General features: G+C 38.5%; 1 protein-coding gene across 3 annotated transcripts in view; it reads right to left on the bottom strand.

Annotated features, from left to right (window-relative positions):
• The window catches only part of SYTL5 (synaptotagmin like 5), a 239,461-nt gene that overhangs the window by 27,356 nt on the left and 190,867 nt on the right, over window positions 1-21,238 (bottom strand). For 2 of the 3 annotated variants that reach the window (XM_045996454.1, XM_045996453.1), the window contains exons 7-10: window positions 17,330-17,471; window positions 13,906-14,038; window positions 12,205-12,311; window positions 4,040-4,132 (exon numbers count right to left, since the gene is read on the bottom strand). In XM_045996454.1, coding sequence (XP_045852410.1) covers window positions 4,040-4,132; window positions 12,205-12,311; window positions 13,906-14,038; window positions 17,330-17,471 — 475 coding nt within the window. Of the gene's footprint in view, window positions 1-3,364; window positions 3,431-4,039; window positions 4,133-12,204; window positions 12,312-13,905; window positions 14,039-17,329; window positions 17,472-21,238 lie in introns of all 3 variants that reach the window. The other variant, XM_045996455.1, reaches the window with a different exon arrangement.

Raw genomic sequence — 21,238 nt, 5'->3', positions numbered from 1 at the left:
TTGTTTTGCTTGGTTTTCTGGTGTTGTATAAAATCCAAGCCTGACAAGGGACAAGAAGACTTAAGAAGCATTCTAAAGGCACATAGGAAGCTTGCTGATAGGGGAAGCATTGCCTTTCTGGGTAAGTGGATAGCCTTTGTTTATTCACTTATAATGAATACAGGGTCATTGGGGGCATTTCCTCAATTCGGTGTCCTCTTCCCATCCCTGTGGCGTTTGTCTCTCTCACTGGAAGACTCAAGGTCAGTTTCCTTCAAGGTCAAGAATGCATCCATCTGGACAAAGAGAAGCTCATATATTTTGTACTAGCAGGAGCCACAATTTTCTTTCTCTCATGTCCACAGAGAGTCTTCCAGCAGTCTCTGGGAAGCCATAACTGCGGCTTTACCAAGGGCATTGCCAGAGCATCATAGACCCTGGGCTGCCGTGAAATCCCCGGGGCAACTGTTTGGGTTACAGAGGTAGGTCGAAGACTAGGGCTTTGCAAACCTCTGTAAAATTACCACCCACAAAAGAGAACACAAAACAACCAACACACCGACAAACAAAATGAAATGTAATAAAAAAAAAGTCCAGATCTACCAGAATGAATAAAATTTCTGATTAGACACTAGTGACAAGAGACACAGTTTAAATTAAATGTAACAAAATTACCCTTTGGCACCCAAACTGTATCTTAGCAACATGACTGTCACAAGAGACCCCGTGGAAGGCTTTCATGAGTGACCTAGCAGTTTCAAAAGCCCTGTCGGTGAACCACTGGGAAGGACTAGAGTAAGTACAAAGAGAGCCTAGACTTCCCACGTTGTCTGTTACGCGACATTTCTCTAGTTGCTCAGAGACTGATCAAAGAACAGGATGCTGGCAACATGGCCAGTATCTCTTCTAAGCTTAAGTCAAGGGCAAGAGTAAACCAAGAATTTCATAATTACTTAGAAATTACAATGGGAGCCAGTGAGTGATCTCATTTGTCTTTCCCATTCCTAAAACAAAACAGAATTTTCATAACAACAGGTGGCTTTGAGTGGTGCTTTTCAAACTTTAATTGCACATAAATCACCCAGGGATCTTCTTAAAATGAAGAAGATTCTGATGCAGTCAGTCTCGGGTGGGGTCTGAGAGTCTTCCTCTCTAACTCCTAGGTGCACAGTGTGCAAAATGTGTATTGAGGCATCCCAGGACACCACAGCAGCTTCCCAGGGGGACCACGGGGGCATTTTAAAATTTCAAGAGAAACGCAGTGACATCAATCAGACACCATGCAAACTCTCAGCAGTAGCTCACGGCGTCAACATTAAATCACAATTTATTCTTTTTTAGTTAAGTCCTATCTGTGTGAAGCTGAGTTTTTGACAGCTGCTGTGAAAAATAAGTAAGTACTGGATAAAAATCAACACGGAACAGGAAATAAAAGTGGTGCTGTCCAGTCAGATGCCAAGATTTAATGAGTTGTTAAGTGCCCAATAGATACCCACATCCCAGTAGGAAGGATTAAGGGCCATTTAAGAATGGAATAAAATTAGGGGTGCCTGGGTGGCTCAGTGGGTTAAGCCTCTGCCCTTCGGCTCAGGTCATGGTCTCGGGGTCCTGGGATTGAGCTCCACATCGGGCTCTCTGCTCAGCAGGAAGCCTGCTTCCCCTTCGCTCTCTGCCTGCCTCTCTGCCTACTTGTGATCTCTGTCTGTCAAATAAATAAATAAAAATCTTTAAAAAAAAAGAATGGAATAAAACTAATTTTCTTTCAACGTATGCGTATTATTGTTTTGCATGTCTACTAAGTTGTTAGGATACCAGTGATTATAAAGTTTTTTTTGGTCTGACTGGTGTGGAGAACAAAGGCAAAAGAAATATAAAAAAGAACTAAATTTCCCTTGCAGCCCATTGGCAAATACTTCAGATAGACAAGGTGACCTTCCTCCAGGAACTCAAAATATCTCAATGTTAATACTTTTGCTAGAGCCAAAAGGCAAGCTTAACTTGACATGAGCCTGACCTCCAGGATCCCATAAGTCTTCTTTAATAGATAAAAATCCCCTTGGAAACTTCCTTTAGCTCTACCAGCCTCCAAGATATGGGTTAGCAATCATTCTCCAAACGTATGGCCCCCTTGTATATATCCGAAGGGTCTCATGCCTCGGGTTTTACTGGACAGTAGTAAATGACCTTATCTTCAACAGCAGCCCCTCAAGGTCCTGGAAACCTTGTTTCCAAATTCCTTAGAGACTTATGCTGTCCCCAACCCCCTCCCAACTTGAAAGTGTATGACCCTAGTGTCGCTCTTTCTGCCCACAGGCTCCATCCCCGTGCTTTAATAAAACCGCCCTGTTTGCACCAAAGATGCCTTAAGAATTTGCTCCTGAACCACAGCATTTCGCTGTATTTCACCTACCACTAGCTACTTAATAAATGGATTCATCAGGTGTTACTTTTGGCTCAGGAGCTGGATGGAAGAATCACTGGGGGCTCTGTGAACGGACGAAGTGTTCGTCTCTGCCCCAAGTGAGGCGAGGCTGCTGGTCCCAGGACTATACTTTGACTTCCAAGGGCTTCACGAATAAGCCTCTACCCCCTCGTGTTATATAGGAGGAAACACTGGCTCAGAGAAATTGTTGGCAGGGCCAAGACACAGAGCAAGAGCTCCGGATTTTTAGTCTGAACACCTCCCCAGCATGCCTCGCCCCACCTCCTATCACTCAGCTGTGCCAACACCACGTCTCTCAGTAGCCACATCTTCAAAGCAGTCCTCAGTGAGCAGGGGGCCCCTAAAGAAGCCATAAATGCTGAAGCTTGGGAGAAATTAAGGCAGCTAAGGCAATTTTCCTACTAACCAAACTTTGTGCTCTTAACCGAGACAACGTTGTGATTTTAAAATAGAGATATTTCTGGGGCACCTGGGTGTCTCAGTGGGTTAAGCCTCTGCCTTCGGCTCAGGTCATGATCTCAGGGTCTTGGGATCGAGTCCTATGTCGGGCTCTCTGCTCAGCAGGGAGCCTGCTTCCTCCTCTCTCTCTGCCTGCTTCTCTGCCTACTTGTGATCTCTGTCTGTCAAATAAATAAATAAAATCTTTAAAAAAATAAAAATATAGAGATATTTCTTCTAAAGGTATCTCATTAGTGGTAAAGCATGTGGAACCATATGTCCTTTGACTGGCACTCGGATTCTAATGTTAAGCGAATTTTTCTTTCCTTTAGATACTTGGATTCTGATAACGTTGTTTACCCTTTAAAGAGAAACTCTGGGTAACTGTTCACAAGTCAGAAAATGAGAAATGCTGGAAAACCTGCCCACCTAGTCAGATTTTACATACCATGAAATTTGTAAAGCATGGTTGGAAAGAAGGAAAAGGAAAGACTGAAAACTCACAGTGTCTGAGTCAGCATCAGGGACACTTAGGTAGGTCCACTTCCTGTCACTGCCTGGTTGAGAATTCTTTAAGAAAGTCACCCAAAGGTCAAAAGAGAAAAGGGTATTAGAGCAATGGACAGAAGTCAGAGGAGCAATGAAAAAGATTTACAGACACATACACACAGATGTGCATGCAGACACGGGGGCCCCTAAAGACAGCCTCTCAAGCAAAGCCTTGAACATGAAAATAAAAAGGGACATTATTCTACAGGCAGTGAGTGAGAAGCTATGGACAGTGTCTGAGGAGGAGAGAAAACTGACTGGTTACGTATTTTGGGAAAATGACGGGCAACAGCATGGTGGGTGGTTCGAAACGGACAGAATGGTGGCAGGAAAAGAAAGGCATCATCAGAGAACTGTGACAGTTGATGGGCTTGAGCTGATGAGAACCTGATTCGGGAGTGAAGAAGTTTTAAAAACTGGGTGAGGACCGTGGAAGAAGAGAGACGGAAAAGCTCAGGCAAAATTAGACCAAAAAGTACCCTGTGGGCAAAGGGCAAGCAGGAGATTATAGTGTCTTTTAACTCACTGTCACACATATTCTCAAGAACACTCCCCTCTCCTTTGGGAAACATACAGAAAACCAACAAGGGAAAGAAGAAGCTTCCAGTCACAAGCTAGAGAAGTGCTTACGGTTGACAGGCCACTTGCTAGCCTGTGGGTGTTGGCAGAATACCGGGAGGATGCTAAGCCATGAACACCTTGCTCAGTCTCTTCCAAGGAGTCCTAAGGAAGGAGGAGAAAATCAGTGGTTTGCTTTCTTTCTTTCCTAGAAAGAAGTTTCACTTCAAAATCTGCTTTCTTCTTAAATACTTAAAAAAATCCTATCCAAATATCTAGAAATCACCCTATCCTGAAGTTTCTTTTACTATCCATCCAACCTGAATGTACTTTATGCCACAGAACTAGAAACCTAAAAATAGGTAAAATGGTGAATTTTGTGTTACATATATATTTTATCACAATACAGAAGTTTGTGTGATATTTAGACTTATAATTTCCTTGAAAGGGTCATAGAGGGGCACCTGGGTGGCTCAGTGGATTGGGCCTCTGTCTTCAGCTCCGGTCATGATCTCGGGGTCCTGGGATTAAGCCCCGCAGCGGGCTCTCTGCTCAGTGGGGGGCCTGCTTCCCCCTCTCTCTCTGTCTGCCTCTTTGCCTACTTGTGATCGCTCTCTCTGTTAAATAAATAAAATCTTTAAAAAAAATTTAAAAAAAGAAGCTTTTTTTCATAGAGCTTGCCAATAAAGTCATCTAGGTCCTTCTTGTTTTTCTTTATGAGAAGATTTCTAACTATTTCAATTTTATTTCTCCTGTCTAGAAATTTCAAATTTGGGGAAATTATATTTTTATAGAAATTTATTCATTTCATCTAGGTTTTCAAAATTCTCGATATATCATTGTTGATATTATACCTGCTTTATCTGTAGTTACATTTACTTTTTCATCCGTCGTATTATTTGTTTTTGGCTTCTGTATTTTTTCCCTTGGTGGCCTTTCCAGAGATTATTTACCTTGTTAGTTTTTTTTCAAAGAACCAACTTTTGTTTTGTTGTTTCGTACTTTATCTTTGTTTTGTAGTTAATTTTTTCAAATTCTTATTCTTAATTATATCTTTATTTTTTCATTCCTATTTAATTTAAAAAAATTATGTTCAATTACCCAACATAGAGTACATTTAGTTTTTGATGTAGCATTCAATGATTCATTAGTTGTGTGTAACACCCTGTGCTCATCACCACACATGCCCTCCTTAATGCCCATCACCCAGTTACCCTATCCCCCCAGCTCCCTTCCTTCTGTAACCCTCAGTTTGTTTCTTAGAGTCCAGAGTCTCTCATGGTTTGTCTCCCTCTCTGATTTCTTCCCATTCAGTATATCTTTATTTTGAGTTTAGTAATTCTTCTCCTAACGACAAGTTAAATTCATAGTAAATAATTTCACCCCTTCTTCCTCACTCATGTAGATATTTAAGGCTGTATAATTTTGGCCCAAGTGAGACTTCCGTTGCATTCTTTACTTTTTATTGGTAGTATTGTTATTTTCATATAGTTCAGATTGTTTTTATATGCTCATTAAGATTTCTTCTTCTTTATCCCAGTAATTATTTAGCAGTATGTTTTTACTTGGCAGATTTGTGGAATAACTTATGTTTTTGTCATTAATACCATCATAATTGTCGAGGTCAGAGAACATGCTGAGTATGATTTTTAACAGAATTTAAAGTCTGAGTTATTATGTATACATTCTCTCTCACTTCTTTGGTCTGAGCTTTACAGTTATTAAGAGAGCAACTTTACTAGCTTATTTAATCACCTTTATTTTTTATATCCCTTGCAACATTTCCAGGGATTTCTTTCTCCTGTGTATCTCATTTAAACCTATTTCACTTTGAGCCTTTTTATCTTGTACCTACTGTTGTTGTTGAAAACTCTGATATTAATTTGATCCTTGTTCATGTGTATGTAACAGGATTTCTCTAGAAGATTTTTTTAGGATTTTCTTTTATAATTGATATTCTTGATTTCACTATAATGTACCTACGTGTAAGTTATTACTTATATCTCATCTTTGGCACTTTCCAATTGTAACAGATTTTTCTTTAATACGAGGCATAAATCCCAAATTTTTTTCCTTATGGTTCCTTTCCTATATTTTTATCTTTTGCTTTTTCTGGTTATGCTACTGCCCAGTTGATAGCACCTAAACTATTACTTCTCATATTTATTTTTTAAAAAGATATGAAAACTTTCAAACATCCACAAAAATAGAGAAACAGTATAATGAACCCTTGTAACTGATCCCCCAACTTACAATGATCGATATATTGCCAAAGTTTTGACAGCTACTCTCTGAGCTGTTTAATTATTTCCCACAGCTTTACTGAGGTATAATTTAAAAACCATAAAATTTGCCAAATCTTAGTGTACACCACACTGTCTTTTAGCAAATTTACAGTTGTGCAAATATCAACATAATGCAGTTTTAAAAATACATATATCAGTCCAATATGCTTCCTCATGCCTGTTTCCAATCAATGCCCACTCCCTTAGAAGCCATTAATCTGCTTTACTTTCTCCGTAGATTTGCCTTTTCTAGATATTTCATATAAATGAAATCATACGATATGTGTCCTTCTGTGTCGGGCTTCTTTCATTAAGCATTGGGTTTTTAGGCCCATCCATCTCGTAGCGTGAATCACTACTTCACTCCTTTTTATTACTGAATATTATTCCATTGTATGGAATACAATGTATAATTTATTTATTCACCAGCTGATAGATATCTGGATTATTTCCACTCTTTGGCTATTAGGATATATATGTCTATGAATACTTGTGTGCACATCTTTGTGGGGATATAGCTTTTCACTTCCTTCTCTTAGACACTCTGGAATGGAAATGCTGCGTTGTATAGTAACTGTATGCTTTGCTTTTAAAGACACTTCCAGGGGTGCCTGGGTGGCTCAGTGGGTTAAGCCTCTGCCTTCAGCTCAGGTCATGATCTCAGGGTCCTGGGATTGAGCCCTGCATCGGGCTCTCTGCTCAGCAGGGAGCCTTCTTCCCCTTCTCTCTGCCTACTTGTGATTTCTGTCAAATAAAAAAAAATCTTAAAAAAGAAAAAAAGGACACTGCCAAGCTTTTATTCCTGAGTGTCTGTACATTTTACCTTCCTAAACAGCAGTGTAGAAGGGCTTCAATTTCTGTACATCTTTGCCAATAGTTCTCTTTTGCTGATAGCCATTCTAGTAGATGTTAAGTGGTATCTCATTGTAGTTTTAATATTTCATTTCTTTAATAATTAATAACATCTTTTCACATAGTTATTGAATATTTATAAATCTCCTTTGGCAAAATATCTATTCAAATCTTTTACCCATTTTCTAATAGGATTGTCTTTTTATGTTGATTGTAGGGGTTCTTTATATATTCTAGATACAAGTCCTTTTACAAATATATGATTTACAAATATTTTACTCAAGTCCATGGCTTTTAATTTTTATAACAATGTCTTTTTAGATACAAAGATTTTAACTAAGATAAAATTTATCTTTTTCTTGAATGTATCATGCATCATATGTTTGGTGTCATATCTAAGAATTCTTTGCCTAACATGAAGTCTTAAAGATTTTATCCTAGGCTTCATTTTAGAAATTTTAGTCTTAGTTCCTACACTTAGGGATATAATCCATTTTGAGTTAGTTTTTATTCATGATGTGTGTTTTGGAGTTTTTTTTTATGGCATATGGATATCCAATTGTCCTATCATGATCTGATGAAAAGATCCTTCCCTCACTGAATTGCCAAAAATCAACTGACTAAATATATAAGGGCTTATTTCCAGACTCTCAATTATATTCTTTTGATTGCCTATGTTTATGCCAATACTCCACAGTACTGATTACTATAGCTGTATACAATGTTTTGAAATCTACTAGAGAAAATCTTAAAACTTTGCTCTTTGAAACTTATTTTCTTATTCTGGACATTCTACATTTCTGTGTAAATTTTAGAGTCAGCATTTCTATTTCCACAAGATAGACTGCTTAGATTTTAATAGGGTTTGTGTTGAGTTTATAGATTCATTGGGAGAGAATATTGAATCTTCTAATCCATGTGCATACAATGTCTATTTATTTAGATCTTCTTTAATTTAGCTCAGCAATATTTTTCTGAATTTCATTACAACTGTCCTACAGTTTTTTGACAATTTTATTCCTAAGTATTTTATTCTTTTTCATGCTATTCTTTTTTCTAATTTTTAAATTTTTTATTAACATATAATGTATTATTAGCCCCAGGGGTACAGGTCTGTGAATCGCCAGATTGACACTTCACAGCACTCACCATAGCACATACTTTCCCCAATGTCCAAAACCCAACCACCCTATCCCTACCTCCCTCCCCCGGCAACCCTAGGTCTGTTTTGTGAGATTGAGAGTGTCTTATGGTTTGTCTCCCTCCTAATCCCATCTTGTTTCCTTTCCTACCCCCCAAATCCCCCACGTTGCCTCTCAACTTCCTCGTATCAGGGAGATCATATGATAATTGTCTTTCTCTGATTGACTTATTTCGCTAAGCATAATACCCTCTAGTTCCATCCACGTCATCGCAAATGACAAGATTTCATTTCTTTTGGTGGCTGCATAGTATTCCATTGTGTAAATATACCACATCTTCTTTATCCATTCATCTGTTGATGGACACCTAGGTTCTTTCTATAGTTTGGCTTGTGGACATTGCTGCTATAAACATTTGGGTGCATGTGCCCCTTCGGATCACTACATTTGTATCTTTAGGGTAAATACCCAGTAGTGCGATTGCTGGGTCATAGGGTAGTTCTATTTTCAACTTTCTGAGGAACCTCCATGCCGTTCTCCAGAGTGGCTGCACCAGCTTGCATTCCCACTAACAGTGTAGGAGGGTTCCCCTTTCTCTGCATCCTCGCCAGCATCTGTCATTCCCTGACTTGTTAATTTTAGCCATTCTGACTGGTGTGAGGTGATATCTCATTGTGGTTTTGATTTGCATTTCCCTGATGCTGAGTGATGTGGAGCACTTTTTCATGCTATTCTTAATGGAATTATATTCTTAATTTCATTTCAGATTGTTCATTGCTGATATACAGAAATACAATTGATTTTTATATATTGATCTTATATCTTACAACCTTGGTGAACTTGTTTATTAATTCTAGTAATATTTTTCTAGATTCTTTAGGATTTTCCACATATAGAATCATGTCGACTGCATATAAAGCAGTTATTACTTCTTTCTTTCTAATGAGATGCCTTTCTTTCCTTTGTCCTGTTTCCTCCTCTTTATTTTTCCTTTCTTTTCTTTTCCCCCTTCCTAACTGCATTGGCTAGAATCTCCTATAAAATGTTGAACAGAAATGATAAAGGTGAAAATCTTTGTGCCTTCTTCTTGCACTTAGGGGGAAAAGCATTTTTTTTTTTTTTTGCCATCATGTATGATGTTAGCTGTAGGAATTTTGTGAGGCCCTTTATTACACTGAGAAAGTTCACTACTATTTTTTTGAGAGTTTTGTTTTAAATAGATGTTGAATTTTTTCAGATGCTTTTTCTGCATCTACTGAGATGATGTGGTTGCTGTCTTTTATTATACTGATATGCTTTATTACAGTAATTTATTTCTAAATGCTAAATTAATATTGCATCCATAGAATAAATCCCACTCGGTTATGGCAATGTGCAATCCTTTTTCATTACCGGACTTAGTTTTCTAATACTTTATAAATGGTTTTTCCATCTGTATTCATAATGGATATTATTCTGTAGTTTTCCTTTCTTGCAATGTAGTTTTCCTTTCTTGCAATGTCTTTCTCTAGCTTTGGTGCCAGGGTAATACTGACTTCACAAAACGAGTTGGGAAGTAATTGTATGAGCAAGTTTATGAAGAATTGATATTATTTCCTTTTCAAATAAGTGAGACTTCATCAATGAAGCAATTTATTACTCAGCATTTCTTTAGGGGAAGATTTTAAATTACTAATATTCTTTGTTTTTAGGTTTGAGAGAGAGAGAACATGCGCACACATGCAAGTGGTGGTGGGGAGGGACACAGGGAGAGAGAGAGAGAATCTCAAGCAGACCCCCTGGTCAGCATGGAGCTTGATGCGGGGCTCAATCTCATGACCCTGAGATCACAACCTGAGCCAAAATCAAGAGTCAGAAGCTTAACCGACTGAGCCCCCAGGCTCCCATTTAATTCAATATGTTTTTTTACTTAAGTATAATTAACATGCAATGTTATATTAGTTCAAGGTGTATGATATAATGATTCAACAATTCCAAGTATTTCTCAGCACTCAGCAAGTTAAGCATACTCTTATCCATCCCCCCCAACTCCGGTTGACTCTGGCAATAACCAGTTTGTTTTTTGCATTTATAGGTCTAATTATACTTTTGGTTTGTTTATTCATTTCTTTTTCAATTTCACATACACGTGAAATCCTATGGTATTTGCCTTTATCAGACTTATTTCATGTAGCTGTGTACCCTCTAGGTGCATCCATGCTGTTGCAAATGGCAAGATTTCATTCTTTTTGAAGGCTGAGTACTGTTTCATTGTATATAGGCACATCTTCTTTATCTACTTATCTATGGATGCACATTTAGACTGTTTCCATATCTTGGCTCTTGCAAATAATACAGTGATAAATATAGGGATGCATGTATCTTTTCAAATTAATGTTCTTGTTTTATTTGGTTAAATACCCAGTAGTGGAATTACTGGAGTATATGATATTTCCATTTTTCATTTTTTGAGACTTGTCATACTGTTTTCCACAGAGCCTTCATCAAGTTGCATTCCCACCAACAGTGTATGAGGGTTCCTTTTTCTCCACATTTCCACCAATACTTGTTATTTCTTGTCTTTTTGACTCTAGCCATTCTGACAGATAGAAAGAGATAGCTCACTGTGGCTTTAATTTGCATTTCTCTGATGCTTAATGATGTTGAGCATCCTTTCAAGTGCCTGTTGGCAATCTGTACATCTTCTTCGGAAAAAAATGTTTATGAAAGTCCTCTGCTCACTGTTTAATTGGATTGGTTTTTTCCCCCAGTGTTGAGTTGTATGACTTCTTTACACATTTTGGATATTAACCCCTTAATGGATAAATCAATTGCAAATATCTTCTCTCATTCAGTAGGTTGCCTTTTTTTTTTTTTTTCATTGTGCCTTTTGGATTTGAATGTATGTTTCCTTGCCTAGATTGGGGAAGCTTTCAGCTATTATTTCTTTTAAAAGGTTTCCTGCCCCCTTTTTTCTCTCTTTTTCTTTTGGGATCCCTATAATGTAAATGTTATTATGCTTAATGATAGTGTTGACTTCCCATAAGCTATTTATTCTCATTTTGTATTAATCTTTTTTCTTTTTGGTGTTCAGCTTAGTTGTTTCACATTACCCTGTCTTCCAGATTGTTGATCTGCTCTTCCACATATGCTAACTTGCTGTTGATTCCCTTTCCTGCATTTTTAATGCCAGTTATTGAGTTCTCTAGGACCAGAAATAGTTTAATAACATTGGAATTAGCCGTTCTTTAAAGGTTGAACAGAAGTAAGCTTTGAAGCCATTTGACCTTATAACACCCCCCCCCACCCGCTTTCTGTGGTGGATTTAAAAAAATACTTTCCAGGTTTCTTTACTCTAGTAAATAACACTGAGTTTTAAAGCTAAGTTTCCTGTCTTGCTTCGGAAAATTACATTAATGCCATTTAACATTTGTGCTGTATCTTTCTTCCAAGGAATTCTAATTGCATTATAGCAATTAGAGAAATCAGAATCAAGATATTAGAACTGGAAGGAACCTTAAGAATAATCTAACTTAACCTTCACATTTCATAAATGAGTTCACATAAACATTAATTTTCACATAATTTAGTTTAAGTTAAGGGGGTAGTTTATTAGGGGTAACTTCAGATGTAGAAATGTTCATACAAGGTATATAATCAGCTGAGTCTAGTAAAATTTGGTTTAGGAAATGTTGGGATCCTTTACTTTCCAGGGTTAGATGAAATGATGTTAATCCAGGAACTGAAATTCCCAACAGGTGTTTTTTTTTTTTTTCTTTACTGAAAACCTTCACTCATTAACCTGATTACCAGTTAATTTTTCTAAATCATTCTTTAGCTGTTTTTAATGTATTGAATGTGAATACTAATAGGAACAGATTATCATATATCTTCACTTTATTCTTCCCTAAAATTGGAAAGGTTTGGAACAAGACCGTCCTTTCCTCATGATCATGACTTTCTTCTACATCCAACTTACCAAGTCTTTGTCTAAAGTCCCAGGGATGGACTTGCTTCTTATGTTTACAGTATTCTCTAAGTCTTCTGGAAATGACTCACTCAGATCTAACTCAGATCGACTCCGGTCTGGAGGAAGGAAGAGAGAAGGAGAGATAGGAATCCAGCTAATTTTGTTAGAAGATTTCTGTTCTCATTGCAAATGTTTTATCTTTTTTCCCATTCCTTCTAGGCACAGGGCATAGAGTGTCATGAAAGCAACAGTCAGAGTCAGTAACTCATGCTGTTTACACTAATGTACTTCGTTTTTTTTAAAAAAAGTATTTGAACACTGGGGTACAGATGGCCCTTCTTTTCACTACATCTGTATCTTTGGGGTAAATACCCAGTAGTGCAATTGCAGGGTCATAGGGTAGCTCTATTACTAATTTTTTGAGGAATCTCCACACTGTTTTCTAAAGTGGCTGCACCAACTTGCGTTCCCACCAACAACGTAAGAGGGTTCCGTTTCTCCACCTCCTCTCCGACACTTGTTGTTTCCAGTCTTGTTAATTTTGGCCCTTCTAACTGGTGCAAGGTGAATACTTTGCTTTTAAAAATACAATTTAAAAAATGATGCACAACTCAGTAATGCTGTGGGCAACTTACTAAGACATGGTTTACTTACACAGGACAGGTCTATATCAAAGTCCTGCTGAAACAGAGTTGCTCATAATGAGAAAGACTAATGAGAGAAATCACATGCTTGAGATTGAAATGGTAAATTAAATAATGCAGAAGGACTTAGGATAGTGCTTGACACAGAGTATGTACTCCATAAACAGGAGCTGTTGACCAGAAGTAGGAGAAAAATGATCTATGAGGTTGGCTTCTATGCTCGTTTAAAATTTTTCTCTTAACGGGAGAACCAATCTTGTCATCCCGATCAAAATGCAACAATAGCCACATATATTTAGAAAACGCTTTGGGAGCCTCCCGACAAGGAAAGGCTCCCCAACTCAGCACACAGAATCCAGCCTCAGGCTTTATGCAAATACCATCATTAGGTATAACAGTTAACTTTCTCCTGTTGAGGATTTTGTCATGCTTTTAATTCTACACAGGGGGCATAAGCTTCATAACTACAGCATATTTCTCTAAAGAATTTTCTTATTCATAGGTAATAAAATTACAACACAATACCTGCTTCCCAGGGTTGCTGTGATGAAGAAGTGGAAGGATATATTGTACTGGAATGTACCATACAAATGAAAAACATTGCTATTGATACCTTACTGCTGCTTGCAAGTAACTCTTTATTTAAACCATAGGATAATTCATTTGTCTAGACATAAGGCATTTATGTCTACCATGTCAAATGAACGATCATTTCCTTGAATTCTGGGAAAGCGCCTTTATCTTTACATCAAACAAACCAATTCTATGTCCTACATTCCTGTACCGACATTTGGTACAGCTCTGAAACTTGGCAGTGATGCCTGACAAGTGTGCCCACTTAATCAACAGATTTTGCAGGAATGCAAGAGGCTCAGGGCATCACCTGGGTCTAGACTTAAGCTTTTCTTATGGAATTGGGCCTACAATGATGAGTCAAGGAACAGATGGTGATTTTCTAAAGCATGGAACATCCACGGAATGTCACACAAGGCAGTTAATTTCAAATGATTTAGTCATTTTTTTTAAGAAAAAAAAAAAGAAGACTAATCATGCTGTAAATACCCACCTGAGGAGAGGGAGATCTCAGACACCGCTATGGAAGGTGTACCAGAAACATTTCTGCGATGACTCTTTGTGAGGTCCTCATACGTGCTTTCAATGGCAGCCAAATCCACGGAACTTTCAAAACCATGTCGCTTCTCACAAAGTAAAAATGAAAAAAAAAAGCCAACATTATGATGACTGTAATTTACTTTAAAAGCCTCCCTTCTGAATATACTTCAGTATAACCATACTGATGTCATATTCCTCTTTAAGGACGGCTGGTGGACATTGAGGAGGATCCTCATCATGAGTTCAGATAACCTTGAACCCATCAATAATTGCTCTATTAAAATCTATACCAAGAGGTTTGTTAATTAACACAGAAGTCACTCAAAATAATACTTCATTCACAAAATTGTGAGTGTTCTACTACAGGGTTAGCAAGAAAAATGATATAAGTACCTCCAATCTTACAGGACCCACATATGGGACTCTGGCTAGCTTCACATCCCCAGAGTAATGTTCAAGCTTAGTATTCTTCTTGTTCCTATGTTTATCTCCACTTTCAACACCCTCTTTCCTCAACCAACCCTTACCTCCTCTACCCCCACTTAATGGAAGACCATGACCCACAATCCAGGTGAACACATGGCATAGAAGAGTCCCCAGGATACTGCCCCTGCCTTGGGCTGGAGTCTGTGTTGATTGCTCAGTGCCACATCAGTTACTAAATATTTTGAATATCATTCCTTGTTAGGTTGCCAAGAAGTAAGGGTAATCATCAAATATCCGTGCACTTTTCTGGCTATTGAACAGTACCACTCACCGAGATTCATATAAAAATTTATGAAATTTTAAATATGCTTTTTATCTTATCAGCAAGTACAATTCAGACTTTAAATATTGAAAGAAATGTTCTATTATTCTTCAGTCTGTCTGAATGCCTTTTGACATTTCCTTAAAAATATTACAGAATCTGACAGTTCCTAGCCTCTGCTTTTTTTTTTTTTTTTTTTTAAGTTCATGATTATTTTTCTGAAGTCACATCCTAGGAAGAGTTGATATTTCGGATAAATAGTTTTTATATTCAGTATTTAGCTACTATTGTTATTGAAGCATTGTTCACATATAATGGTAGTGTCAGGGAGATAACACAGTGATTGGACAATTGTATACATTTTGCAGCGCTCACCACAGTAAGTGTAGTCACCATTTGTCACCACACAATGCTTTTACAGTATTATTGACTCTATTCCCCATCTTCTCCTTTTCCTTTCCAGGACTTATTTATTTTATAAATGGAAGTTTGTACGTCTTAATCCCCTTCACCTCTTTCACTAATCCCCTCATTTCCCTCTCCTCTGGCAACCATGAGTCTGTTCTCTAATATATAGGAGTCTGTCTCTGGTTATGTCCCATTGGTTCATTTATTCTGATTTTTAGAGTCTATATATTAGTTAAATGGTATTTGTCTTTATCTGTCTGATTTACTTCCCAAGCATAATATCCTGGAGGTCCATCTGTGTTGTTACAAATGCTATGTTCTCATTCTTTTTTGTGGCTGAGAAATATTCCACTGAATGTGTGTGTGTGTGTGTGTGTGTGTGTGTGTGTATCTACACCACATCTTCTTTATCCATTCATCTATCAGGGGACAGTGGGGTCATTTCCATATCCTCGTTATTATAAATAATGATACAATATACACAGGGCTGCAGATATCTTCTTGAATTAGTGTTTTGGTTTTCTTTGGGTAAATACCCAGTAGTGGAATTACTGGATATATGGTAATTCTACTTTCAATTTTTTTTTTTAAGAAACCTCCTTAATGTTTTCCACAATGGTTATACAGGTCTGCATTCCCACCAACAGGGCTCAGGATTCACAACCTCCCCTTCGATCTCCTCGTTCCCAAGTCTAGTTTCTCCCTGTAGTAACACAATGGCATCCTAACTGGCCTCCTGGCTTCTTCATTTGCTCCCCTAAAAGTGCTTCTCAGCACAACCCCCAGATCCCACGTAAAGGGAAGCCACATCCTCTGCCTGTTTTTTAATTGGATTTCTTGGTTTTGGGGTGTTGAGTTGTGTAAGTTCTTTATATATTTTGGACTAAGGAGGACACTTATTATGATGAGCACTGGTTGATGTATGGAATTGTTGAGTCACTATATCGTACACCCGAAACTACTATAACATCATATGTTAACTATACTGGAGTTAAAAAAAAATTAATCCAGACCGAAAAATAAACAAAAAAAATTACAAAAAAGAAAAGCCACATCTGTTCAAACCCTCCAACTGGCCTCATCTTATCCCAACTAAATGTCAAGTTGCCTACAACAGTCTGGCCATGTTACATCCCTGAGCTTGTTTCCTAGGACCCCTCCCTTTATTCATTTGCAACAGCTTCATTGGCCTTCTTGTTCTTCCTTGAACATATCAGGCATGTTCCCACTTCAGGGTCTTAGCACTAGCTGCTTCTCCAGGGGATTAAAAATATTTTAGCTGCTGGGTGAACAAGTGCATCGACCATTCCAGATGGAGGCCGGCCATAAGTAACTGGAACAGCCTTCCCCATATGTGTACCTGCTGAATATCGGTGCTGCTCCTGCCCGAAGGGGCACCCTGCTACAGACTCCTGCATGGCTGATTCTTTCACTTCCCACCACCTTTGCCTGACTAGGATCAAGATTTCTTAAATATAGGGGCGCCTGGGTGGCTCAGCGGGTTAAAGCCTCTGCCTTCGGCTCAGGTTATGATCCCAGGGTCCTGGGATCGAGCCCCGCGTCGGGCTCTCTGCTTGGCTGGGAGCCTGCTTCCTCCTCTCTCTCTCTCTGCCTGCCTCTCTGCCTACTTGTAATCTCTATCTGTCAAAAAAATAAATCTTTAAAAAAAAAAAAGATTTCTTAAATATACATGTCAGCTACATTTATGGAGTTTGCTGCTTAATAAAAAAAAAATCTAGATGCTCAGTCATTCAAAAGAACAACTTCCACGTTCCATATATATTTTATACATAATGCAATTTATGTCTTCATTATGTGTTGGTCCCAAATTTTAGCAGTGTTCTACAAAGGAAAACTATTAAAAATTTTCAGGAGTCTACTTTTCCTGATTTGAATCAGTGCGGAAAATGTTTGATGCGGGCAACTTATGAATATCTTGACAGATAACACAGAGGATCAAAAGTGGAGACTTCTAAACATTATTCAGGTTTTGTTTAAACCATATAACCACCACCTTTGGGCCTGCTCCTTCCCTTTTCTTCATACTTCTGGCTTCCCACCAGGAGCAAAGGATGTAGGAGGCTCAGTCTTGATAAAGAAGTTTCTACAATTAAGCAGTATAAACAGCATGCTTCGAGATACAGAGATCCCAAACCCAACCAGGCCATGACGGTGTGATCAGCTCTCAGAAGCTGGGGGTCCTTTTGCATTTGGTACTTACTCTAATGCTGACTGAGGCCACACTGTGTGTGCTTGGGGCTGGTGACCTTTGAGTGATGGCGGTCACACCACTGCTCCGGCTGCTTTTTGGGGTTGAGGGGCCAGCTTCCTGGTCATTAAGATCGGATGAACCCGTGCTTCCCCTAAATGAGAAAGAATATTCTGGCTTTAACATGGTCAGCAGCTACCATTTCCCTTTCCTCCTCAAAGACTCGCTAGATGCAAGCCCATCTGTGTGACTCTAGGGTTTTTGTAAGTGAGCTTCGCCCTACCATTCCAGCTTTATTTCCCACTGCTCACCAGCATTCTCCCAGCTCCCGGACAGCCTCCTCACTGTCCTCTCAACCCACCACACCCATGGCTCCTGCTTCTACCTCTAAAGCTTTTGCGGACACTCTCGCCACCTGATATGCTCTATTTGCCACTCCCTGTTTATGCAAATCTGCCCCATCCTTCAAGGCCTGGCTGAAGCCCAGCCTCCCCCATCAGGGTTTTCCTAACATTTACAAGCCTTGTCAAGCTCTGCTCTGCTCAATTTTTGTTGACTTACAGTCTTGACCCAACGGTGTAGTCCTTGACTACAGAATGTCTTATTTGGCTCCCCAAGAGATACACATATGTGTGCCTTGGTTCTTCTTTCAACCTAAACTCCCTGGGGACAGAGTTCATATTTACCATGGTATCTCTACCACCTTCGTAACGCCTTGGGGCAAAGGAGGCACTCAGTACATATTTAATCAAAAAGTGGAAATTATGTTGTATTTCTCTGTGTTATTTCAGTGTCTGACTCACGGTACAGATTTAATAAACGTGGTATAGAAATAATGACATTTGGTAAATGGGCTTGACTCACTTTGTTTGCTAAAACTGATTCAATTCCATTTAATGATGATTAATAAAAAAGATAGTTCCTGCCCCTGAGGTGAACACAATTTTCTCATTACATGGGAGTTTCATAAGTAAGTGTAAGTTTTGACAAATTAGAGTTTAAGAGAACTATCTGTTCTATTTTATTGTTTATCCTCGGTGAGCACAAAATACACTAAGTGGTAAAATAGAAGCCTTTGCGAATTTCCTCTTTTCTTTACTACTTAATAAGTTATAAGCGCATCTATAACAATAAACATTTTACTGTTTAAAGCCTCACGGTGATAGTTAACAGTGATTAGAACTTACTGAAAAGAAACGCTAAAGAAAGATATGCTAAAGAAGAAAGAAAGGCGGTTTTTTTTTTTTTTTTTTTTTTTTTTAAGAATGTCTGACTGTGCATGGGACATTACTGGAAGACAAATCTGGCAGGAGAAAGAACTGGCATTGACTGCTGTAGCTATCAACTACAGCTTATAAGTTTTTCAAGACTGTGCACTAGAGAAGCCACTAAAATCAAATCAAATATGCCTTGACTGATAGAACTACCTACCACCACCCTCCATCACTATGTAAAGAGAAGCTACATTTACTGAGTATTTTCTAGGTGTTTGACACTCTCCATTCCCCAACATCCCCGTTTAGAAAAAAAAAAAAACAGATACCAATAGTCTTCTTTTAAAGATGAGAACATTAAGCATTGGAGAGGTTAAACAATTATTCCAGATAGGCACACATGTGTCTGTGTCCACACACAACACACACCACCACTACGATTACCACACTCTCACACAGGTAGTACACAGGAAAGTCAGGATAAGAACTGAGACCTGCCTGTCTACCCAAAGCCTGTGCTCATTCCAGTTGTTCATATTGCTTACTCATTATTTTCCCCAAATCAAATTGATGCAACCAAGCAGGTTCTACATTGACAGACAGAGCTATATCATGCAGAAAATAATCCTAGGATCAGAGAGCTGGGAGGTAGTTTCTTAGAATCTGATTAAGAGAACTAAAAATTTCTCTGGGTAACATTCTTTTTTTTTTATTTATTAGAGAGAGAGTGAGAGAGAGAAAGCATGGGGTGGGGGAGGGTAAGAGGGAGAAGCAGACTCCCTGTTGAGCAGGGAGCCTAATGTGGGACTCAATCCTGGGACTCTGGGATCATGACCTGAGCGGAGGGCAGATGCTTAACTGACTGACCCACCCAGACACCCCTGGTAGCATTCTTCTGATACCACATAGAAACAGTCTCTGGCTTCGTCTAGAGATGGCACTCTGAATTAATTATAGATTGCTCAGGAGGAGTCTAGGACTGTGTCTTGATTCTGATGACAAGAGAATATAAAGTTTTGTGATTAAATAAACTGCTATAATTTGAAATTATAAGTTCCTTGGTAAATTTCTCCCTCAGGGGCTACGCTTCCACGCTTGACAACAGTTCACCATTCAAGTGATTTTGCTCGTCTCGGAAGTCCTACTTAGAAAGGTTGTAGAGACCTATCCAGGAATGCTGTGCTGTGACAGTAGGTTCTCTACTCTCAGAACAATGTTACCACAAAAATCTCTCTCTCTACTCTTTTAGGTAAAATCTCCTTGGGCGGGCGGGGGGGGTGGGGGGGTGGGGTGGAAATACACATGTATTTTGCAGAAATGAGTCAAGAAGTTACGACCCAAGGGACTCTTGTAGATTTATCTGTTTGTGCCTGTCCTAAAGGTTCTCCTTGACCTAGGTAGTTTTGAAAAAGTCCCCATCATGGAATAGCTTTGCTGGAACGAAAAGTCCTACTTATGTAGAAGCTCAAGCATATGTTGATTAATTGTGGCGATGACATTCAAAAGAATATCCTGTAATAAGAAAAAAATTCGTATAAGTCAGCTACTGAAAATTGTTGCCAGAATCATTATCTCAAAAATGACATATAATTTCACATTTGTCCCTGACATTTACTGGAAGCGTCTCAAAAATATTTTCCTCTCAGCTGATTATCTCAGTTTGTTAGACTAAAAAAGATTTAGTCTAATGAGGCAGAATATCATAAATATTTGGATGCCAACTCTTTCAGATGTTATATAAAAATATGACATGAAATACATAAATCATTGCCACTTAAATAGGAAGAAGATAAAGTTTAAATTCAAGAAGTTTAAAGTTCAATTAAGAAAGATATTTTTTTGGACAGAGGATCTGAATAGACATCTTCCCAAAGAAGGCCATACAGATGGCCAACAGACACATGAGAAGACACTCACCATCACGCATCATCAGGAATATGCAAATCAAAACCACAATGAGATATCACCTCAAACCTGTCAAAACTGCTAGAATCAAAAAGACAAGAAATAACAGGAGTTGGTGAGGAGGTGGAGAATAGGGAAACCTCGTGCACTATTGGTGAAATGTAAATTGGTGCAGCCGCTGTGGAAAACAGTCTGGAGGTCCCTCAAAAAATTAAAAGTTGAAATATCATATGATCCAGTAATTCCACTCCTGGGTATTTGCCCAAAGACTACAAAAACACTAATTCAAAGGAATGCATGCATCCCTATGTCTAGAGCAGCATTATTTACAATAGCCAAGATATGGAAGCAACCCAAGTGACCACAGATAGATGAATGGATAAAGAAGATATGGTATGTCTACAGTGGAATATTACTCAGCCATAAGAAAGGATGCAACCTTGTCATTTGTGACAACAGAGATGGACCTAGAGGGTAGAATGTTCAGTGAAATAAGTCAGTCAGAAAAAGAAAAATACCGTATGATTTCAGTCATATGTGGAATCTAAAAAAACAAAAGAATAAACAAACAAAAAGTAGAATCAGACCTATAAATACGGAAAACAAACTGGTGGTTGGAGGGGAGGGAGATGGGCAAAATGAGTGGAGAGTGGGAGATAAAGTCTTCCAGGCATGGAGTGAAGAAGTCACAGGAATAGAACGTGCAGCATAGGGAATACAGTCAATGGTATTTGAACAGTGTTGTTTGGCGACAAATGGCAGCTACCATTCCAGGGAGCACAGCATAACATATAGAGTGGTT

This window comes from Meles meles, chromosome X (genome assembly GCF_922984935.1).
Source record: "Meles meles chromosome X, mMelMel3.1 paternal haplotype, whole genome shotgun sequence".
NCBI lineage: Eukaryota > Metazoa > Chordata > Mammalia > Carnivora > Mustelidae > Meles > Meles meles.
Note: the sequence above shows the minus strand (reverse complement) of the source record. Positions and strands in the feature narration are given on the sequence as shown.